General features: G+C 42.2%; 1 protein-coding gene across 1 annotated transcript in view; it reads left to right on the top strand.

Annotated features, from left to right (window-relative positions):
- Window positions 1–18,038, top strand: part of A1CF (APOBEC1 complementation factor) — a 76,907-nt gene that overhangs the window by 14,769 nt on the left and 44,100 nt on the right. Inside the window, 1 exon segment of the mRNA XM_042908198.1 lies at window positions 10,961–11,104. Within this exon segment, the coding sequence (XP_042764132.1) occupies window positions 11,006–11,104 (99 nt within the window). The 5' untranslated portion in view covers window positions 10,961–11,005.

The following is an 18,038-nucleotide window of genomic DNA, read 5'->3' on the forward strand; positions in this document are numbered from 1 at the left end:
TGGCGGTCTACAACCCAGAAGAGTAAAGGTCAATGGGAAGAAGGAACCCACACTTTAAGAAGGGAAATTAACATGGAATTCACGTCACATTCTGCCAAGTGATACATCACCTGGTCATCTATGAAGGCTCCACGTTCTGCCCAGAAGTGTGAGGGATGAGGTTTCGGGGCAGGTATGTGTGACCAAGTGCATAGCAGAGAGCTGGCAATGACCATGTATCCATTTTGGACCATGTCCAAAGGAGATCGGATCCTGCATGTATCTAAGTGAATCATCACACAGTCTACCCACAGCACTACTTAGATGATAAAAGCTCCTTTTCTTTTCAGCAAACAGGCCAAGTTACCCTGGTGCTTTAGGTGACCAAAACCATCTGTCCCTGTGGAAGCAGAAGAAGACATAACCCCACAGTATCTGCCTCATCAGTTGCATTGTGGTGTCACCAGGTTTCTTACAAAGACTCTTAAGGAGAAGCTGGAGAGGTTTTATAATCTCCCTCCTCCTTCTGCACCATTCACCTATTTTTTTTAAGGTGAATATAGTGATAAAGAGCCCAGACTCTGGCCCCAGAATATTCAAATGATGGGTCTGTCCCTTGTCACCTGGGTGACCCCGGATACATTAACTGATCTCTCTAACTTGGTTTATTACCCATCATAGGAATGATACTACCTACCCCACTGAGTTTTTATGAGGAGTAAATGAATTAAGTTTAAAGTTTTTGAAACTTAGAAGTGCTCGATACATGTTAGCTCTATTCATTATTTAAAATCTTTTCAAATTTTGCTACATAATAGGCAAAAAAAGGTATCTTGTGTTTTTGTTTTATTTTATCAGCTCTGATGAGTATTTAAATAAGTTTACAAACGATTTTTCTTTTTTCTGTGAATTAACTGCTCCTGCCCTTTGCTCATTTGCCCACTGATGCGGGACTCTCTTTATTATTGAACTAAAAGCACTCTTTGTATATTAAAGATACTGATTCTCGGTCTATTGTATAAAAATAGCAATCATTTTCTTCCTGTCTATGGCTTTTTAGCTTTCTCATACCGTTACAGATATTTGTAATTTTTACATAGCCAAATCTGTTAGTCTTTTCATTTATGGCTGTTGATATGCCTGATTCAGAAGCCCTTCTGCATCACAAGAGTATAAAAATGTTCCATCTTGTCGTCTAGTAGTTATACAGTGCTTTTAAAAGTTTTTTCATTAATCCACTTAAAATTTGGCTATATGCTGTTAGATGGTAAGCCAACTTCACTTTTTTCTCCAAGTGTCTACGATCTAGCTTTTGAAATAACATCTAGTGGCAAATTCAAATATAAAAAAAACCAAAGGTCTAGACTTTTTCTGCCACTCCATTCATCCATTTGTCTATTCCTGTGCCCGCTTTAATTTTAACTGTTAATTAAGGCTGGTTCCCAGGAATACTACACATTTAGTACATGTTGTGGTACTTCCTGAATGGTTTTCCTGCCCGATCAATGTTAGACTCAATGTGGCATATTTAAAAATAATTTTATTGGGTCTTAAATTGGTATCGCACTACACTAATAATTTGGGGAGAATGGATATCTTTCGAGAATAACACTTTCGTGTGTCCAGGCGTTAGATCCTTCAATGTAATTTTGTCATTTTCTTCATAACGATTGTGGATAGTCCACATTATATTTTTACAAATTTTGTTTATATGGTTCAGATTCTCTCATTTCACTTGCCATCTCTGCTTCATTGAGGAACTCGTTTTTGTAACTGTTCTTGTAGTATGCCTTTGTTCTAACCGCCCTGCATAGTCAATTCACTTACTTTTGATGAGGGTGAATGATTGCGGGGTTTCTCATGCTCTCATGCTCTCCATCAATTTAAGTATGTTTTATTTTACAGCTAACTTGAAGAGTTGGGTCATTTTTCTAAACCAATAGTGGGTGTTGAATTTAAGGGAGTGCTAGTTTTACATTTATTGGGATGATCATGTTTTTTTCTTCATCACTGATGTGGATCAAGCTAATAGAATCCATGAAGTTGAACAGTCTTTGTGTTTTTGTAAGAAATCCATTGTGTCTATGGTATATTAGTATTTTGATGCTCTGCTCTTTGTAGTCCGTGTTTAGATTTATACGTGATGTTGGGGTCTAGAGCTTTCTATTTTGTGATATTTCTGTCTGGCTTTGTATCAGAGATATGAAATTATTGATGGATTTAGTATCAGTTTTGCATTATTTTCTGTTTTATAAGGCTTTATATAGTTAAAGAATTACTTGTTTCTTAAATGAGTTCTAAAACTTGCCCAAGAAAACCATCTGGATCTTGTGTTATTTAGGAGGAAGACAGTGAATTTTTTCATTATAGCGTGTGGTTATCAGCCTATTCAAATTTTTATTTTACCCTTGAGTTTACTAGGTAATCGGCTACTTTACCATATTTGTCAGTGTATTGATAAAAACATTTTCTTCTTTAAAAGTCTCTCTGCCTGTGATTCTATCCATTTTTCCCTCCTGTTTTTAAAATATGGTTCTCCCTTTCACTTCATCAAGGTTGGCCAGAGGTGCTAATTTACCAACCTTTTTGATCAGCTCTTACATTTATCAAGTCTACAGATTTTTCTGTCTCACTGATTTCCTTTTACTTGGATTCCTTCTGATTTCATAAAGTCTACTTCGTTCTTTCTCTGGTCTCTTTAGTTGGACGCTTGTAGTAATTTCCAGTATTTTTTTTTCTAAATAATGATCACCAGTTTCCTCAGAATAGAATCTTGACTGCATCTTTATTTTTGATGATTTGTTTCCATTGACCTTCATTTATTAGTGTCATTTATTTTTTAATTATTAGAGTAAGAGCTATATATTGTAGAAAGTTAAAAATAGTCAAATGAGAACGCTAAACCAATCTGTTAACCTACCACCCAAGCATAACCAGTTAGCCTTTTATAATTCCTTATGAATATGAAAGTTAGCACAAATGAAATCAGACTACACCTGCTGTTTTGTAGACTACTCAATTCTATTTCACAAATATCTGTCTAAAGTAAATATTGTACTAGAACATCAGTTTTATTAGCTGCACTGCACTATTTATTCAAATATTTCTTAATCACTGATATTTAAGTTGTGTCAAATTTTCATTATAACACTAACAAGCTGTATGACCACACACACACACACACACACACACTGAATACCTTAAGGATTTTTCCTACTGAGAAGTGACAATAAACACATGAAATAAGTAGATCAATTATTGGGACACCTGGGTGGCTCATCAGTTAAGCATCCGACTTCAGCTCAGGTCATGATCTTGTGGTCCATGAGTTCAAGCCCCATGTCGGGCTCCGTGCTGACAGCTCAGAGCCTGGAGCTTGTTTCGGATTCTGTGTCTCCCTCTCTCTGTGCCCCTCCACAACTTGTGTGCTCGCTCTCTCTCTCTCTCTCTCTCTGTCTCAAGTAAACATTAAAAAAAAAAGATCAACTACGAAAGCAACATGAAAGAGGTCAAGATAACACATTCAATACTGCATTCTCTTTACCTTGGACAATTTCTAGAGGGAGACTAGCCATGCAGAGGACCACAGATGATGCTGAGATAAGTCACCCAGAGCAGCAGAGAAGGAACGAGAAGGAAATATTCAGTGAGCATTTCCTGTATCCCCAGCACTCTACTAGGTGCCCCATATCCAATCTCTGAGATGTTTAAGCCTTTGCTAAAAGACAACTTTTAACTTCAAGTTAGGTATCCGTGCTCCTGCTCTTAGAACAGGAACCAGGGCCTTAGAAAAGTTAAAATCATTGGTGGCAGGACAGCAATTGCCATGCATGCTTGTCTTTCTCTGAAGACGTGTAACCTAATACATGAGGAGGACTTTTTCGATAATTCTAAGCTAATGTATCTATTATGAACAACTTTTATTTTTCTCTACTTTAAGCCTTGCCTCGGCCCAAATTGGCCAGGCCCAAATTAATGCATGATTCATTACTAATGCCTTAATAACCTAGAAGGGGTTCTGGTTTAATTTTTTAGCTGGTTTTTATTTTTATTGATTCTTAAAAATAAGACGCCACATCTTGGGACTTGGCGGGATGTTTTTGTGGCTACATTTTGGAATTTGACATTTGCGCGTTCTCTATTAATTTTGCTCTGGTTTGGGATGCGTGGCCGACTAATGAGCTCTCACCTGAATCCACTTCCCAGTAAACCTAAGACCGATTGTAAGTATTTCCAAGGAGAATATGAGAACTAGTTTCTGTTTCGTTGTCAAGTAATGCACGGTAACCTTAACGTAGCGTCATTAAGCAAATACATCAACTTTGGTCATCCCTCCGGCACAAACCATTTCGATACAGTCTGGGACTCCTTCTGTGTAAAATTCCCAGGAGATACTGAATGGCTGAAACTCACGATAAAACCACGTGTCCAACTTGCATGCTGCGTAAGGGTCACGTCCAGCCTATGTCATGCGACCCGGGTGCGCAACCAAACGCTGGGGAGGCCTGGCGTGGGTCTGGAGAGGTCCCAGGGGAACCCACTGGCAGGAAATGCACATGGGGCACGTTGCTCGCACAGGTCCCAAGGAACACCTCTGACTCTGCTTACCAGGTCAGAAAGCGTCTGTCCTTCCACACAGTGTCCTTCTTCCTCCTCTTTGGAAAAAGTCCATGACATGCGTCCAGAAACTAGACCATTACCCAAACTACTCCATTTCCTGAGTAAACCGTCTAGCGTAGTGCCTGGCGTGAAGCGGATATGACGTTCATACCTGTTGCCCTTTTGGTTGAAATGGAGGATAATGACTTCGTTTAGTTTGCAAACCAAGAAACCCACTCACTTTAACCCCTGTCTTTATCCTTCCTCTCCATTTTGTTCTTCTCGGCCTCTAACTACTCTACCATGGCTGCTTTTGCCTTTCCAAGCTACCCTTCCTGCACGCTCAGTGCTCTCCACCATGCACTTCTTACCTTTGTCTTGCCTAACTTACTATTTCAAAAAACAAACTTGTTTTCCCCCTTTCTCTGTTGCCATAGCTGCCAACTCATGTTCCAAGAGGGTGCTTACCTCCAACACTGCGGGACCTTTGGGCTAATCGGACAACTGTCACCTCAAATCCCTTCGTGCTTTTTCCTTCCACAATTTGGTTCTCCATGTGAGCCGGATTGACATGTTCAATCTTTACAGAGGCTTTTCTTCTTGAGAGGTGAGGGTTATATAGAAAGGGCAGCCTGCTGTGTATGCCCCTCACAGCTGTAGATGCAGAAAAGTCAGATTTTGCTTCCCAACCTGCTTCTCTCATGCCTCTTTCTCATCTTTGTCTCCTTGCCACCTTCCCTGAGCCAGGACCCACTGGCACCTGAGGCCACCAGGGTCAAGAGCCAGGGACAGCAAGCTCTGACCTTGCCCAACGGTGCACTCTGGAAATTTCTATTGAAAAATCTCAACCAAGTGAAGAGGGGAGGTGTTCATTGCAATCAACCTGTGACTTTCGGGAAGGCAGAAATCTTGAACCCTCAATAACTTCTAGGCCCTTCTTGTCTGGATCAAATCGTCACCAATGTTGCAATTATAAAACCAGAAAGGCATTGAAAAGAAGAAAAGTGAATTGAAATGTCAACTGTTTTTCAATCCCTTTGTACTCTTCTTCAGTTTTACTCTTCTGGTCTCTCTCCCAAAGATGATAACGTGTTCATAAATGCAGTGAAAACACTGGCATCAATTTCTCACAAAAAGCAAATTTAGCCCAGGGTAGAACTTTCTGGAAGTGATGGGAACCAGAAGAATAATAAGTGGTAGGAGATTTGAGGCAGATTCATTTTACTTCAGATCAAGTGTAGGTCATTGCCATTTACAAAATGCTCACCCAAGGTCTTCCGTTGGTTCTACAAGTTATTTATTGAGCACTTAGCAAAGTGCCAGGCTGAGCCTTCTGGGCACAGAAAGGTGAATACAGCACAGTCTTTATGCTCAGGGCACTCACAATGTGGTGAGCAAGACAGCCATGTAAGTAGATAATTGCCGGATTATGTGCAACAGTACAGGGATATAGAGACTTTCTTGAGAGCATTAAGGGGGTGGTACTGAATGTTACCCAAAAGAGGGTATCAAAGGAAGGATCACATCAGACATTTCAATCCAGTCTGGAAGGATAACAGGGCCGATGCAGTGAAGCTTAGATGTGGGAAGGCAAGGGAAAGGAATGGCATTCCAAGCAGGGAGCGAGCAAATGTGAGAAAACATGGCAGCCCTGGTGGCAGGTACATTAGGATGCCAGAAGGGAATCTAGTCCTGGAGGGACCATTAATCATGCTGAAGACCCAGGACTATATCTTCCCAGAAAGCGATTTTGAAATGCTACCCTGTAGAATTAGAGATAAATGATAATAACAATTAAAATAACATAATAGATAACTTATTGGGTGCTCTGCTGCTCTCCTCCAGCAGGAGTCATGGGTGGTAATTGCAAGTCGTGTCGGAGCACTTGCCCCAGGCCAGGTGTAAACCAAGCCCTGGGCTGGCGTGTTCTCCCCTCGTGCTCCCTACCACACTGAGGCAGTGATGGGGACCCCCCCCCCATTCTTGCCTGTAATGGTGATGGTGACCTCTCTCCATCTGACTTCCATCCATTGCCCCGTTCTTCTCTCAGCTGTTAACATCTAGGTAACAATGCTTTTCCAAGAAACTGTGGAATGTCTTACTGCAGATCCTGAGAAGTTGAAGTGCCTGGTGACTATGCCATCTCTCCCTTTCTCATTTTTTAAAATCATAGATATCTGTGTCTGACGCTAATCTCATTCTCACTATGTGCCAGGAACTCTTCCAAAGCTCTTTCAACTTAATTACTCATGTAATACAACAACCCTGAGAGAAATACTATTGCTTTCTGAGTTGAGAACACATGGACATCAAGAGGTTAAAGAATTTTCCAGTTCTTTTCTTCCTCTCATAGTGAGAGGCAGAATGAGGATTTGACTCCAGATGTCTAGCTCCAGGGTCTACATCCCTATTTGGGCTTCACCCTACTTGACTTGGTAGGACGCAGACACCTCGTCACTCATCTGTTCTCAAAATCTTTTCTTTTTTTGGCTTTCCATCCACCTCCTTCATCTGGCTCCCCTTCTGCCATTCTCTGTTCCAGGTCATTCTCCTTTGCAGGTTACTCCTGGTCTTCCTGACTTCCAAAAGTTGGAGTGCTCTAGAGATCAGTCCTTGGACCTACTTTCTACACTTAGCTTGTACATGATCTCACTCAACTTCACAGCTTCAGTATCACCTCTAGGGAGGCAGCTTCCCAGCTGACATCTCCTGCCTGGAACTCTCCCAGAAAATTCTGGCTCATGTATCTGACTGTCCACTCAGCCTCTCCATGGGGCTGTCTAACGGGCATCTCCAGATGGGCATGCCTATGATGGAGCTCCTGCCCTTCCGCAGATCTGTTCTTCCCCATCTGAGCTGAGAACAGTTCTATTCTTCCGGTTGCCCAAGCCAGAACACTGGATGGCATCCTTGACTCATCTTGTTTTTCTCCCATGATGCATCCAATGCACCTGTAAAATATATCCAAGACCTGGCCCCTCCTCACCACTCTTGGCTGAAGCCATGACTCCCTCTTGCCCTGAAGGTACAATGGTTTCTGACTGGTCTCCCTCCTCCTCCCCATGAGCCTTCTGCTGACAAGCGCGAGGTGATTCAGGCACTACCTCACATGCAACGTCAGAAAAACTCACGTGTCAGACCAAGTGATGTTTTAATGCAAGATCTTTTAAAATCAGAATCCGTGCCAAAAGCATCACAATGAACAAAACCACAAACACATTCATAAAAACAGGACTAACATGTTTGCATTACCCAGCTCAGTCCCAGCCCTGCCCGACTCCCTTCCATGTTGGAATGACCCTGTTAAACATCTTGTTGATCCTCTGGCTTCACATCTTAGAGCAAAAGCCAAAGTCCTCCCTGTGACCTACAAAATCCTTTGTGGCCTGGGCCACCATCGTCTCTCTCATAACTCCCATTTCTGCTCTCATTCACTCAGCCCCAGCCTCTCCTCTTCTCCTCCAACAAGCTCCCACCTCAGGGTCCTTATGCTCACAGGCCTTCCGCCTGGAATGGTCTCCCCCAAACACATCCCTCACGTCACCAGGTCTCTCCCCAAATTCCCCCCGTCGGGATCACGCTAACATTTCACCTTCTCCACCAACACACACACACTTTGTATCCCTTTTCCCTTTTTTTTTTTCTCCTCAGAAATTAGCACCAGCACACTGTGTGTGTTACTTGTTTATGACCTCTCTCACCCTCTAGAAAACTCTGTGAAGTTTTGAGGGGAGATGGGTTTGTTTTGTTCTCTACTATTTTCCTAGTGTCTCGAAAAATGCTTGCATGATAGTAGGTATTCAGTAAACATTTTAATAAATAAGCAATTCTTATTTATTGAGAAGTATATTCATATACTTAGTACTCATGAGTGCTCTCCTTTACTGCAATGTTCCTCATGCCTGCCATGTATAGGTTTTAATCCTCTCGCATCTGTAAATTACTTGGGGAACTACTCTTTCAAAATTCAGTGGTCTCAAATTGGAACAGTTACAAGATGTTAATTAGAAAATGCACTGTGCCATCTCTCTTCCAAATTGACCAGATTTAACAGAAGTTTGACTTGCTTAAAGAAGTATTTATCTGGGCTCCAAGTTCAGCCTTCAGGTTAGGTCAGTGTTGGGAAAGGGGATTGTTTTTGGGAAATAAACATGGAAGACTGGATGTCTCTTGTAGCAAATTCTGAATTCTATTTCTGCGCCCTGACCTGACTTCCAAAGTCGTGACACTGTATTGCGATGTTCTACAGATTTTCTCAATCATGTCAGAGTGAGTTCACGTGACCAAAAGACCTTTGTGACAGAAAAGTGTCTTCAATTATCTTGACTAATAATTAACCAAACTAAAGGTAGGCTTTGCAAATAAAACTTGTCATTTCACCACAAACTGTTATTTTTTGCTGGAAAACATGAAGGTCGGCAAAGAGCAAATCTACAAATCCACAAGACTGTAGGCTTGGCCTTCAGACATCCGTAAGATATGATGACAAATGTGGTTGACATCACCGGACCCCAGTCCACCCGTGGGCCTCTCTGCTTTTGTGGGTTCAATCCAGCACAGGGGGGCAGTTGTGGGGGGGGGTTGTTGAGAGTATCCTGAAGAAAATACAGTTAACATAACTGTAGTCAGCATTCAGGTAGAATTATAAAGCAAATACCGGTCTCCTTTTATCCCCACCGTGTAGCATCCCTAGAACGGTTATTTATATGATAAAAGTGTCAGGAAAGCTACACGTCCCAAATCACCACTATTAGAAAACTAGTTGCTAATTTGTCTTTGCCATGATACAAAGTTAGGACTGCAGGGGTCGGCGGGGGGAGGGGGGAACACTGCCTTTCACGAAGGATCGCGACGGAAACTGGTACGTTAACTTAACGCACTTCACTAACACAAGGGCCCTTAAAGCTGGGCAGGGGGTGAAGCTGGTGTGCAGACAGAACTGACTAAATACTGCTTGAGAGAATGAAAAAGTAAAATTGGGGTTAACCCAGGTTAGACGCAAGCAAGAATTACTAGAAGAGTCCAGGGCAGCAATGGCCATGCTTTTATGTGAAGCATGAAATTGCTTTGTCCCTGTAATAGCTGATGAATAGTCGCTCTGGGATCTCATTTTTCCTTTGGCTTTCTACATTTTCTTGCAAGTATTGCTTTCTAGAAGCTGCTAGATGATGCCTGTCTATTAGTTATTACCTTAAGAGAATTCTGTGAATCTGTAGTTTATCGACATGATGCCTGCAGCTTCCCTTTTCACCCAATTTTGTACTCGTTCCATATGTTATCAACGGCGCCTTCATTCTGAACCCTTAAATGACCACCCAAAGTAGTGTAGGCAATCTCAGTGCATAGCACAGAAAAGTTTTTGAAGGGCCCATAGCAAAATGCATTCAGTCTGCATGTGATTCAAATCTCTGTAAAGCACACTTCTTCTGTCCCCGTTGGCAAAGCCCAGTAAGCAGAAGGAAAGCCCAGCGCGGAACCTTCACTGAGCCCTCACGCCAAGCCAGCAGATCAGCGTATGGCCCTCAGCACACGGGAGCCTCCAGGGCCTCCTGCTACCACAGCCTGGACCATTCGAGATGGCCACACCCTTACCCTGTGAACCTCTAACGATGAGCAATTATCATATTTGGAATGGAGTTCAAACTTGGTTCCCAAATAAAAAGTATAGACAATAAAAGTCTGAAATTCCACCTTCACACCTACATAAGCATGCACATACGTAGGCTTTCATAACCTCTTAGATTTTTCGCAAAGGGCTTCGTGTCCTCTCCCGGGTGGTCTAAGCGATAGATGATCTGCAAGGACCATTCTGCATATTTAATTTTTTAAATTGATTCATTCTTAAGAGACAAAGAGAGAGAGAGAGAGAGCATGAGGGGGGAAGGGGCAGAGAAAGAGGAGGAGACACAGAATCCAAAGCAGGCTCCAGGCTCCGAGCTGTCAGCACAGAGCCCAACGCGGGGCTTGAACCCACGAACTGTGAGATCATTACCTGAGCCGAAGTCGGACGTTTAACCCACTGAGTCACCCAGTCACCCAGGCACCCCCATTCTGCGTATTTTTAATTGACATAATAATTTGTTTTTGAGCATATGGTGACATTCTAAAATAATTGCATTGAGATCTACCGATCTGTGTTCTCATTGGAGACGGGGTATTACTCGTTTGAGACTTCTAAATTCCAACTAAAATTGAATATTTAAAAAAAAACAAAACTCTTTAAGGAGGACATCTAACCAGCCATGTTCGTGTGTGGCTGTTTGTGGCTCTAACCTTAATGGCTTATTTATAGAGAATGTTTCCTGAAAATGTCCTTCATGAGAAGGACAAGTTTGGACTTGGTAACAGTAATTTACTTAATTTATCTTAAATTTGGTTTCAGTGAGCAACCCTAATTAACCTGATTTTTTGCCGATAATCACTCTCAATGGAATCAAATCACAAATCCGGGGATGGATTGAGCGGAACCCAGAAGGAAGCAGCCCTTCGCGCATTGGTCCAGCGCACAGGATATAGCTTGGTCCAGGTAGGAGCTTCTCGTGATATCTGCTGAGACCTACAACTGAATCCACTGAATGGTGGGAATATCCGTGGTCCTAAGGTGTAAAATGTGAACGGTCAGTCATGTAACTGTTGACGGATATTCCTTCCTGTGGGGGAAGAAGCCACGTCATTTCAGGGTTGTAGGTGACCCTGGATGGTGATGGTCTTTTCTACTCTGGGTTATCAGCTTAACCTTCACCGGTCATTTGAAGGCAGAACCCGGGTTCACAGTCAGAGAGACTATCGCAGCTTTGAAAGATCACTTTGGTCTCTGAAAAGGCCATTGGTGTCTACCACCCAATGCTTTCTGTGAAGCAGACCCACACCAGTGATTCAAGAATCAGCAGAGAGCAAACTCTCCCAGGACTAGCCTGTTTCCAGAGAAGCTCCCTACTGGGGATGCGGGAAGATGTAGATGTGGGGTCCCAGGACTGACCGTTGGGTCATCCTAGCTGTTCCATGATGTTTTCTCATAACAGCTACCCAACCAAGTTCACGGTATGTAATAATTTCTCCCCATCTCCAGCAGAAGGAAAAACAAAAAAGTCCTAGAACTGGTTGTTTACAGACAGTGATCATTAAGAATTATCTATAGATCATGGTTTCTATGAAAGCCTCCTTCAGAGAGGTTATGACAGATTGAAAACTACTGTTAGGGATATTAATTATTTGAAGAAAAAACGTTGCCATTTTTACCATCAGACAACGCATTTTCATTCCCAGCTGTACTCTATCACCCACATGCTTTTCTAACTTAACCAAACCCACGTGCTTTCATGGAATACAAATTTCATATGGATAACAATTAAATATGCTGCGTCCTTTTATTACATATTCCTTTGTCAGATTGTTGCCAAGTGTACTACGTGTAGTTATGCTGAAATGTTACCAAAAATATTTAAGTTTTTCTTTTTACTTTCTTTGTATCTGGAATACTCATGCAAAGAGAGTGGTGGTACCCTTTTGAAAGCAAGTTCTTTTTTTGTAATGTTTATTTTTATTTTTGAGAGAGAGAGAGAGAGACAGTGTGAGCAGGGCAGGGGCAGAGAGAGAGAGAGGGAGACACAGAATCCGAAGCAGGCGCCAGGCTCCGAGTTGTCAGCACAGAGCCCGACGTGGGGCTCAAACTCATAAACCACAGAATCATGACCCGACCCAAAGTCTGACGCTTAACCAACTGAGCCCCCCAAGCACCCCAATTTCTTAATATTTATGTATAAGGATGTTCCTCTTCTGGAAGTGAATCTGTACAGGTCCAAATATAATGCTACGAATGTCTATAAACCTGTCGAGGGTGGCATTATTTACAACACCTCAACATCGTAAACCTAAATGCGTTGAAGAAAATTATTAAATAAAACGATGAATATATAATCATTACATTCAACAAGCAGAACTTGATGAGAACTGATCACAAAACAATGTACATCGTCTGTTCAATGTTATTCTAAGCCCTGGTCCATCCTTTTCCCCCAAGTGAAATTCAGGGCAAGCCTCATGACTTCTCCGGTAACTTGCAGGTAATAAAAAAAGTTCCACTCAATAATAATAGGTCTGGTGTAGTATGAGAGAAACTTCCAAGTTATAGCTACTTCCCTTCGCAAGCATGTCAGGGTACAGGGTGCTTCCCGTTTTCTTCCTCTGTGCATTCCGAAGCCTAACTTCCCATGCCAGTCTGAGAACTACACCTGCTGACTCCGAGCTGGAGCAGGAGGAAGGGATCGAAGCGGAGGGGAGGGGGCAGGTGGGTGCTTACAAAGACACTGTGATCATCTCTAGTGTCCAGATAAGGAAAACAAGGCACGATTGATTCTGTAGCTTGCCCACGATTTACAGGCTATAATTCTGTGGCTATTAGCCAGAATTTCTGGCAAGATTATACAGAACTAAGAGCTGTTATAATATTATCTTTATGATTGAGATTTTAGTGATTAGCATGCCAAGGCATGCAAACAATATTTGGTTGAGCCTAAACTTGGTAACATGATTCACTCTAGGTAATGCTATTTCTGTGTTAGCAGAATGACTCTTGGGTCAGAAATTCTTCCATAATGTAAAACCTAGAATTGCCAAGTCGAGCTCTCCCAATCAAAAGCCCCTGATCAGGGTCTAAATACGTACATGACAACTGTGTTGAGTGAATTGGAAGAGCTCTCCTGATTTTGGCTGCAAAGTGCAGGAAGTCACTCAAGACCTCAAGTTGGAAACCTATGGTTTAACCTATTCTTGGCCACATAGCAGGTATACGATCTTCCACACGTCCCTTAATTACTCTTGGCCTTAATTTCCAGAATACTGGCTAGGTCTTACCCCAAAGCTGCTGGTCACGATGCTGCAATCCTGGTATCTGTTCAATCCAGTCGCTGGTAAGCAGACTGGAGTAAGTGACTGGAAGAGGAGAACAGCACGTTGGAGGCACAGCCTCGGCGCTTTGGGACTTAGGCGAGACCCTCCAACCTTCTCCATACTTCCGCCTTCAAAAACAGAGGGCAACATCAGGTTTCTTTTTTTATTTTTTTAAGATGAAATTTATTGTCAAACTGGTTTCCATACAACGCCCAGTGCTCATCCCAACAGGTGCCCTCCTCAATGCCCATCACCCACCCATCTCTCCCTCCCACCCCCCATCATCCCTCAGTTTATTCTGTTTTTCAGAGTCTCTTATGGTTTGGCTCCCTCCCTATTTTTTTCCCTTCCCCTCCCCCATCGTCTTCTGTTAAGTTTCTCAGGATCCACACAAGAGTGAACAGGTTTCCTTTTTTAAGTCTCTGCACGGGGTGCCGTCTCTGGGTGGCTCAGTTGGTTAAGCATCTGACTTCGGCTCAGGCCATGATCTTGCAGTTTGCGGGTTTGAGCCCCCACGTCAGCCTCTTTGCTGTTAGCGTGGAGCCTGCTTTGGATCCTCTGCCCCCCTCTCTCACTCTGCCCCTCCCCCACTTACACTCTCTCACACACTCTCTCTCTCAAAAATAAATGTTTTAGAAAATAATAAAAAATGGCAATAAAAATCCCTGCACATGAACTTAAGATAAAGAAACATCTGACTACAATTCAGGGAGCATACCCACAAAAGGGCCATTTAAAATTTTATGGTGCCTGCCAGTTAGATTTTTGGAGGATTTCTTTTTGTTGGATCTTTGCAGCCTATGGGATGGAACGTTGAATACTTGCAAAACAAGAACTCAAAAGCCAGGGGGTGACTAATTGGTGCTCTCTTATCACTGGCAGGACAAATACAGCTGTCAAAAATAGAATTTTGCAGGTTACTTAATAACACGAGCCAGTCTTTTCTATCCCAACTGATACAACACCTTGCGCCTTTGAGGGTTTGAAAACACCCGCTTGTTTAAAACAAAAAAAGAGGGGCACCTGGGTGGCGCAGTCGGTTAAGCGTCCGACTTCAGCCAGGTCACGATCTCACGGTCCGTGAGTTCGAGCCCCGCGTCGGGCTTTGGGCTGATGGCTCGGAGCCTGGACCCTGTTTCCGATTCTGTGTCTCCCTCTCTCTCTGTCCCTCCCCCGTTCATGCTCTGTCTCTCTCTGTCCCAAAAATAAATAAAAAAACGTTGAAAAAAAAAATTTAAAACAAAAAAAGATATCGTAAAGCACATCTTTGGATATCAATAGCTGAAAATTTTATCAAAGTATCTCAGAGAATACAAGGAAGTTCACGCGGTCCCCTGCATTTAGTAGACGTTCAATAAGTGTGGCTAAAGTCTGTGTGATGGTGACGAGTTAAACTCTCAACTTCATACTTGCGTTAGGGCTGAGTGGAAATATTTTGAAGAAAGTATGCTGGCTGTTTCCTTGCAGGCACCCCGTGTCTCCAGACAATGGAATTACATGGGGTGCTTTCTACCCCCCTACTTTTTCATTCTTAACTGAACTTGCCAAATTTCCCAAAACAAATATGTTTTTGAGAGTCAAAGAAAAGAAATCAGATTATGATGACCCTTTCTTCAAGAATGCATTAATAATGTGGGTCATAAACTCTGGCATGTGATGGTCCTCCCACCTGGAATTTTCTCTATAACACCAGAAAGATATTGTGTTTTCATAGATGAGTGTTTGCAGAAAACTTCCTGCCCAAGTTGCAATCAGTTTACATCAATTTTAATTCTATTAAAACTAAAATAGATTTAATAAAGATTGCCCTCGAGTAGTCTGAATATTTTTTAATTTTTTTAAGTGTTTATTATTTTTGAGAGAAAGAGAGAGAGAGTGTGAGCGGGGGAGGGCAGAGAGAGAGGGGGTACACAGACTCCAAAGCAGGCTCCAGGCTCCGAGCCATCAGCACAGAGCCCCACGCAGGGCTCGAATTCACAAACCACACAATCATGACCTGAGCTAAAGCCTGACGCTTAACCCACTGAGACACCCAGGCACCCCTGAATATTTTTTAAAGTAGGATACTTGATATGATATTACTTATAAATACTTACATTTATCATGTATTCCCATACTTTCATATTATTTTTAAATAGTTCAAAATATGGTGTGGATTAGCACTGTTTGTTCAACTACCCTATTGATAATCTATTTTCTTTTTTTAATGTTTACTTATATTTGAGACAGAGAGTGCGCAGGAGGGGCAGAGAGAGAAAGAGACAGAGTGAGAGAGAGAGAGAGAGAGAGAGAGAGAGAGAGAGAGAGGAAGAGAGAGAATCTCAAGCAGGTTCCGCACCAGCAGTGCTGAACCCAACATGGGGCTTGAACCCCCAAACTGTGAGGTCATGACCTGAGTTGAAACCACAAATTGGATGCCTCACTGAGCCACTGGGCGTCCCCCCATCACATTCCTAATCTAATGGTTGTTTTTAGCACACATAAAGCATTTTATTTGTTGTTAGTTTTTGTTTCCTTAGTCCCTACTATTGAATACAATGTGCAAGTGGAAGGCCTTGGGGTTACAGAAGTATAAGATGTAGTGTCTGACCTAAAATGCGTAGAATGTTGTTGCAATGAAAGTTTATCCAAAATTAAAAATGCATTGAGTGAGGAATACAGCTGTGGGCATTACTTTTCTGTACAGAGCGATAAAACAGACCATCCCCTGACCTAATGAGTGAGGATCAATATTTACACATAGGGATGTTCCTCATAGTGAAATTTATAATGTTGAAAGTTAGATATATCCTAAATGTCCAATAAAATATTACCACTCACAGAAAATATGATCACCCTTCCATTTACCAGTTATATAGTCATGTAAAACTATGCTTTCAAAGAAAGTCTTGGAGAAATGTCCAAACATGAATGTTTACCTAAAAATCAGAATGCAAAACTGTATACATCTTCCAAATAATATTCTGAGAGATTATTTACACATGGTAAAAACCCTGAAAAGTAATAAAATGTAATCTCTGATTAGGGTAAATTTTTCTTGCCTGATGTTCTTCCCCTCCCCCCCCCAAACTTTCTATAGTGGGTATGGACTATTTTTATTATAAGGGGAAAAAATCTCATGAAGTGGGGAAATGTTCTAAGCAGCATTCCGTTAGCAGTAGAAAAATTGGGGAAATTTCATGGAGAAAACCTCATTATTAAAGGTGCAGGATAGTAGTACCTGGGTTCATCAGGCTGGTCTTTCAAATCTTTGTATGTTTGAAATTGGCTTAATATTGATATAGTCCAACCCTTTCATTTTGCAGTCAGAAAACAAGCCCCAGGGTTATACAATTCAGTAGAGACATGACCCAGAGGTCAGCAAACTGGACCCATGACTCAAATTTGGCTCCTGCCTGTTTTTGCCATAATCTCAGCCTACAAATGATTTTTCACATTTTTAAAGAGTTGTCTTTTAAAAAGCCAAAAATATCAACTATCTGGCCCTTGACAGAAAAAGTTTGCTGCCCCCGACTCTAATGCTTACTCTAGTACTTTTTTTTAGAGGCAAATCCGCTGTTTTTAAAGAAAATTCCCCGTAACACAGATGAGTGTCTAAACGTCCTGAAAGGAAGCAGGTGGCCCCTATTTCTCCTACCCAACCCCGCCAGCTCCAGCTTGAGCCCTCATTCGCTCATTGACTCCACAAAGAGGGACATGGGTCCTGCCTTCATAAAGGTTATTCTCAAGGGACAGGCAGAAAATAACTGAGAAACCAAATAATCACAGATCACGTTAAGAGCCACAGGTATCATAAACCGGTCGTGTGCCAGAGAATGGCAGGTGACCCTCTTCAAGCAAGAGGACACTGATGCCGGGACTTGGAAGACGTGTGCCAACAAAAACAAACCTTGCAAGGAACCAGAGAAAATAGCATCCTTGGCAGAGGGGACCACTTGGGCAGGACGACTGAACCAAAACATTTATAAAACGCACAGCACTTTTGAACAGCCAAGACATCAGTGCATCTTACTTTCGAAGACCCAGTAAGATTACACCAGATAAATTAGAGAAATGAGTGGACTCCATCCTTCCCCTCTGTTAATCAGCCATGAGCCTGGGTTCCTGGGAACAGGTCCCTCAGACTAGGGACAAAATACAGCTTAATTCCCACCCCTCGAACTTTGCTCGTGGTGCATATTCTCTTACATGAACTTTCAATACAGCCGTATATCTTAATTATAATTTGTTCACCTCCTCAACAAAACTCACGTAAATGTACAAGTCCTAACTTGGAAAGGATAGTGTTAGATCAAATATAAATAGGATTGGGATACCATCCCTCTCTAAGGGTGCCCCCAAAATAACTCCCTTCATCTCTCTGGTTTTGTATGATGTACTTTAGTCCTTTTACTTGGGTAGTTCTTAAGTTGCAATTTTTTTCTTATGAATAATGCAATGGAAATAAGCAACTCAGGATCCCAGTGTTTACAATTGGCTTCATCCAGATTAGCACCGAGAGGGGCAGCTGGGAAAACACAGTGGCATTGGCATTCCTTCCCAGCCACCACACAAAGTCCTGGGGACAGGAA

The sequence above is a fragment of the Panthera leo genome, chromosome D2 (genome assembly GCF_018350215.1).
Source record: "Panthera leo isolate Ple1 chromosome D2, P.leo_Ple1_pat1.1, whole genome shotgun sequence".
NCBI classification, from domain to species: Eukaryota; Metazoa; Chordata; class Mammalia; order Carnivora; family Felidae; genus Panthera; species Panthera leo.